Source organism: Buteo buteo, chromosome 26 (assembly GCF_964188355.1).
Source record: "Buteo buteo chromosome 26, bButBut1.hap1.1, whole genome shotgun sequence".
Lineage (NCBI taxonomy): Eukaryota > Metazoa > Chordata > Aves > Accipitriformes > Accipitridae > Buteo > Buteo buteo.
This window is the reverse complement of record NC_134196.1, coordinates 3,983,756-3,989,692: the sequence shown is the minus strand read 5'-3', so window position 1 is coordinate 3,989,692 and position 5,937 is coordinate 3,983,756. Positions and strand designations below refer to the sequence as shown.

Here is a 5,937-nt window from a genome sequence, read left to right as displayed (position 1 = left end):
TGCCTTGTGAAGAACTTTTCAGTTAGTGTATTAGTGCTCCCATTCAGAGCAAAAGTTATTAGTCAAATATATGTGGTCAATGGTTTCCAGCAGAGAAAGGCTTAAAATCCCAAAGCAGTTATTCCCCCTGTATTCTGCTAGCAAAGAGCAGTGGCTATGTAGAAAACCTGGTTGGCAGATGATCAGAGATAATCAGAGAAGGACTGGGTATTTAAAAATAGATTATATCCAAAAAGCAGGGGGGTGAGAGGGCTATTGCTTGACAATTACACCCTCCTCATACTAATCCATACTTTAGTACATTCAGGCATCAAGAACAGCTGTCCAGGTACTACATAATTCTAGCCACCTCTGCTAAGCACCAGCCATCCAGCTGCTGGATGGTGCCTGCTACTCTTACCTCTTTCCTCACAAATGCTGGATGAGAGCGAGAAGCTGACTGTGATGGGTGATTGGCCAACATCATTTTGCACAACGGGAGCTAGACAGGAAGAAAGCAGAGTGCAATGCTTATGATCATACATGCAAGGGTGAGTCAGCTTTCAAAAACATAAACCCAAAGATTATTCTTTTTTTTTTAAAGAGGAAGACTGCAGTAGCACCTGGAGAGCTGGAACAGGCTTGACCCCAACCTCTGGTTCTGCACTGAGGATTACTGATGCTTGCTGAATGAAATGCTCTGGATGCAAATGATTTTTACTGGCGCAATATGTTATGACTCTATCGCTCACCTTGAAAGAGGAGACTAAAAATGCTTTGATAAATGGTTTGAAACATTGCCCAGTTTCACCGGCTTTGTTCTTTTAAGTGTTTGTACCTCTTGCTTCAGCTGCAAAGCTATTTCATCATGTCCTAAAACAATATTTTGCAGAGAACTGCAGTATAACAAGCTATAAAGTGGGGCATGTTGGCCTACCCAGCCAACAGAGTATAGTCTTAACAGAAAGTGCTTTTTTCCCTTTTGCAGCTAAACATTACAACACAGCACATTTACACAGCACGTCATTACCTTTACTTCCTAGAGGCATGTTTGATGCTGTCTCAGGTTTTCTTTTTCCCTTTGTAGTACAGGCTGGTAGAGCAAAGCTTTTCTTGTGTGGTTCTTTTCTGATGGCAGTGATTTCACACTCTGTACATTTGGACCCCAGAGCACCACTCTTAACTTCCTCTGAGGCTTGGCTTCTCCTGGATCTCACACTTTTGTACGGTAGTGACTTCTGGTGCCATTTATGGTGATCAACCCCCTCAGTGATTTCTCTCCAGGTACAGGTTAGCACATTCACAAGTCCCTGAGGGAAACCAGTCTCATACCTAGCAAGGAGCTGCAACTTCTCTCCAAGTTCCTGTAACATGTTGGCAGCTACAGACTCATTCAACATGTTCAGTGGTGAGTCCTCATCTGCCTGTGGGATCAAAGATGTTTGGGAGATTTTTGGGTTTGAGTCCTCCATAGTGGTTTTACACAGGGAACGACAAGACACTTGTCGCAATACCGGATATTTTTCTTTTCTTGTTGTATCATCATTTAAGAAACCATCTTCATGTCTTTCTGTATGCTCACCTGTACAGATGGCACTCCTGCCTTCAGTTGGGCTGAGGAGAAAAAAAAGCTGTACCATTAAGTGAGAGCAGTAACAGTTAAAGAACACAGAAAAGAGACCTGTTATCCTTGCTGCCTGAAACGTATGTGGACAGGCTGGCAGTGCTCCCTTTCACAGTTGAGACTGAGCCACATTTCCTCCCAAGGAAGACACTCCTAGATCAAGCTCAGAAATACCTGTGCAGAGCAGCACGAGGAGATTTAGTGCAGCCATTGCCAAACCAGGGAGGCTCTGCACTGACAGTATAGGCTTTGGACTATGCCTGCTGAAGTGTAATATGTAATGTAATGTAATACGCTGATTGATTTCTTCTCTCCTATGTAAAATTATTTTCTCTTGCCTCAGTATAATGGTAATCAAATAAACCCAAATTTTGCTTTTGTAGATGTGACATGCAAAGGACTTTTAGGTGTAATAAAACTTTGTGTGTCTAAAGAAGTTTTCTTCAGTAGCTGCTGATTCTATATACCCTATTCTGTGTTGGGCTTTTTTTTTTCCAGTTTGGAAACTCAGATCTTCCATGGTTGTAAGAGGACCAGCTTTATTTTAAACTATAACCGTTTAATTAGAGGACTGCCAATGCAGAAAATTTATTAACAAGTTTTAGGAGTTTTAAAATCTAAAACTCAAAGAAAGTTTACCAAAAAAGTCTTAGTCCTCAGGCTTCTAAACACACACAAGCTTAGCGGTAACCACGTGGTAATCCTCCCCAGTTTCAATGGTAACTTCTTACACTCTTTAAGTTGAATGCACACAAACATGTTCATAGACTGAAACAACCTGGAGCAAACTTCTGAAATCCAAAAGCAAGTTAGGCAAAACAAGGTTTGTTCTTGGAAGAAAAATATCAGTTTAAAGCAAATGTGATGAAACCTGAGTTTAAAACCCAGTTATCCAGAGGAGTCACACCCCAGAGGAATGCTGTGAACACCGGCTCCCAGTACATTAGTCAGCAGACATGAACTTCATGAAATCCAGAGAGCTCTGCACCTAGCAATGTGCTGTTGTTCGGTCCATGCCAGAACAGTAGAACGAGGCTATTATGAACGTGGCATTCTTTAACTAACTGCTCAAGGTTTGTATGTTAAATATATTAAACTCATGAAATGCTGACAGCAGAAATGAACATTAGGTACTACACCTCAGGGGGTTAGGGTTACGTGTAGGACACTGGCACTTTCCCATTTGCCTCCTTCTGCTCACGCTGTGTGGCAGGGTGCCAGTTCTGGTCGTGTGCCTCCCCCATCTCTCTCGTTCTGCCTTGGCCACATCTACCTTGGGACTCCTTTTCATGTCTTCCCTGAAAAACTAGTCGACAGAAACTTCCCTGCTCCCACCACCACTGGTGTCACACTGTTACCTGGGAGTAAAGCCAAGGCAAAGGTCTGTAGTGAGATATGAGGACAGTTCTTCTGGTATCTTCTTGCCCCTCTCTTTCATTCTAGTTTTCATCTACAACAAAATGAATGTTTCCAATTTAAGATTGGAGGAGGCGTGAAGGAGAAGAGGGAAGCAGAAGAATATCCTGGATAGAAAAGAAAATACCTGGTCAAAGAAATACACAGGTCCTGCCTCCAGCGCTGCAGCTGTAAACGTTGGTTCCATTACTCCCTAGAATGAAGAAGAGGTGGAGCACCCCAGAGGAAAATAGTTATGTCAGCAGGCTGTGATAAAGAAACTGTTTACGTTTTTTTATGCTAACACTGAAGCTGAGGAATTACTTTCTGTGTGAGGCCTTGAAAGTCCACTTCAAATAATACAGGAACCACCACTGTATGAATGGGAATACATTCATGCATCAGTGGATTAAATTATATGAAGCTGATTACAAAACTGAAGATCAAAATATCCGTTTTTTATAATTTGGGTTCATACTACTCTAAACTAGTGTTTTCATGAGATACAACCTACAATTATTTCTGAGGATAGGCAATATCTCAGTTTGTTATCTGAAAAAGAAGACTGCTTGCATCTGCAGTTATGACTCAGTGAGTACATCAATAAATATGCTTTTATTTAAAAAAAAGGGGGTTTATGACTCTATCATAAATATAAAAAAAATTTGTTTGAAAGATACCAGTGTGGAGACCCTTGACTCTGTGCAGCCTTCCATCCCCTACCAAGACTGCACACAGGCACAGAGATCTGCTGTCGGGGAGACGCTCACTGTAGCACATCCTAACGCACGTATCCACATACATGCCTAATGCAATAGCTCCTTATCACAGAAATATAAGGAGTCTTTCTGAAGCACTGGTCCAGACAATGGATTGTTTTGTTCATGTGAATCTTGTCGCTTAAAAGCAATTTTAAAAATGAGCTCCAGACAAGGCAATAAACTTAACGTATTTTTTATATTTCACAGCATGCATCTATTCATGCAAACTGAAAAGCATTCTCTTTGTCCCAGTCTGAGTGCACAAACAGCAGTCTGTGCTTCTCAAGGTGACTTTCAGCAGTAAAACAGATTAAATTTGTTTCTTTTTAGAAGCACTCCTTGCACCCTTTGAAAATCTGTCCTCCAAAGGATGTTGATGTTGTGACACTAGCTGATGCAAGCCAGGATGTTTGGATTACGGCTGACAGGCTGTAATCAAACTGGTGTTTGGTAAAAAGAAAAAGAAATCGCCAAGGAATGTGGAAAGAAGTGTTAAATGTGAATTCTTTGTCTGCTTTTGTCACTTTTAACTTTGATTTAGCTACTGCATCTAGGTTTTAGGTAAAATCTTAGAGAAGGAGTGACTTCAGAACTAAGGAAGCCCTTCATCTTGCCCATGCTAAGGAAGACACTATTTGGTGACAGCTGTCATTCCCAGAGTAAATGCTATGGGTGATGATGGCTCAGAAAGTACAAGTGTCCTCTGTCCTCAGCAATTGGTGAGGGGGAATATCTTTCCTTCTACAGTTCATAAGACATATTTGCTCTCATGCAAGAAACATTTTCTTTGTCTACATCCAGCCTTTAGGCCCAATATTAAACCTCTAGTCATAAAAATTGTCCCATTGATTTCAGTGGATTTTTGGAGCTGAGTAAGGACTATGAGTTTTGGCCCTAAGCTAGGAAAAAGAGTATTGAAGTGTCATAAACACATAAATAATGGCATCAGTCCCAGAAATACAAACAGAAACAAATATAACATCCCTCTGTTCAACTCTTCTTGGGACTGATACAGGCCACTCACTCCCTAGTCGTCCTTCCTCCCCCTCTTTCCAGGATTAAACCACAGCTGTCAGAGACAGCTCCCCCACTCCATTCCACACCATTTCTTGACACAAACAGCTTGAAAAGAAAACACAAAAGAAAACACAACATACCCTGGAAGAAGTCTTTTCCTGAAGATCATAACTTCTTTTGCTAGGAAAATAGTGCAATGGGAGCTGCCTCCTTGAAAGAAAAAGAAGAGGTGAGTCTCTGTGTTGTCTTTCAGGAAAGGGTTTCAAGTCCTGCTGCTTAGTTACCACATGTTTTGGACTGCATTCAGCCCTTCCCTTAACTGCCCAGCCACTGCCTGCCTTTGTCCAGGAGGCTGGTTAAGAAAAAGGAATAGCCACTGTGAGAAAACAAAAAACCCCACTATGTTCCTCCACCTAAAAATGGTATTCACATGTCTCTTCTGGCCTATGGCCTGTCCGATACTGTCTTCTGATCATCCTGCCTAGTATAACATGAAATTGGAAAATGTATCATTTATTAATATAATGTGTATTAACTGCTAGGAACTGCTGACAGGCAATAACAGAAAGCGGGCAAAAAAAATCTGCACTGGTAAAGACATGCTACAAGACGTGGATCATTCTCTCTGCTTCTAAGAGACCAGGCCCTCTTAAAAGCAGCCAGGTGGGGAACATGGAGTCCAGTTGTCAGTCTGTTCATGTTAATATTTGCTTTGTTAATGCAGTCAGTCCAGCTTCTTACTCCCACTTTGCAATTTTTTCATTCAGCATTCCTATTTTTGCACATCGGTTATCATGCTATTATCCTGTTGGCTATCTGTATTCTCTTATATAGAGTATACCGCTAATTCTGGGGCTGGAAGCAGTGCAATCTGGAAGGTGCTTAACTTTGCTTCTTCCACCATGCTCTCTTCTCTGCAAGCCTAATGAACACAGTTTATGGAGTGCTCCTGGGTCCAGTAACAGCACTTAGAGTGTAGCATCACTTCAAACTGTAGAGACACATTGTTAATCCTGACTCTTCTAGCTCACTGCCTATTTTCTTTCACTCTGCTAGGTTTTATTCATATTCTTTGTTAAGTAAAGTGTGACTCCCCGCTACAATTTATTTTCAGCCTACTTTTTTAAGGAAAGGAGGTTTATGCAAATGTCTGGTTTCAGG

The 5,937-nt window shown here is 41.4% G+C and overlaps 1 protein-coding gene across 1 annotated transcript; it reads right to left on the bottom strand.

Moving 5' to 3' along the window:
* Window positions 1–334: 334 nt before the first annotated feature.
* On the bottom strand, window positions 335–4,933 carry LOC142044974 (uncharacterized). Its single transcript, XM_075058007.1, has 5 exons — window positions 4,917–4,933; window positions 3,147–3,212; window positions 2,962–3,053; window positions 1,010–1,593; window positions 335–481 (listed from the first exon to the last, which is right to left on the bottom strand). Exons 2-5 carry the CDS (start codon window positions 3,204–3,206, stop codon window positions 342–344), a joined length of 876 nt encoding a protein of 291 aa, XP_074914108.1. The 5' UTR covers window positions 3,207–3,212; window positions 4,917–4,933; the 3' UTR covers window positions 335–341.
* Window positions 4,934–5,937: the final 1,004 nt, after the last annotated feature.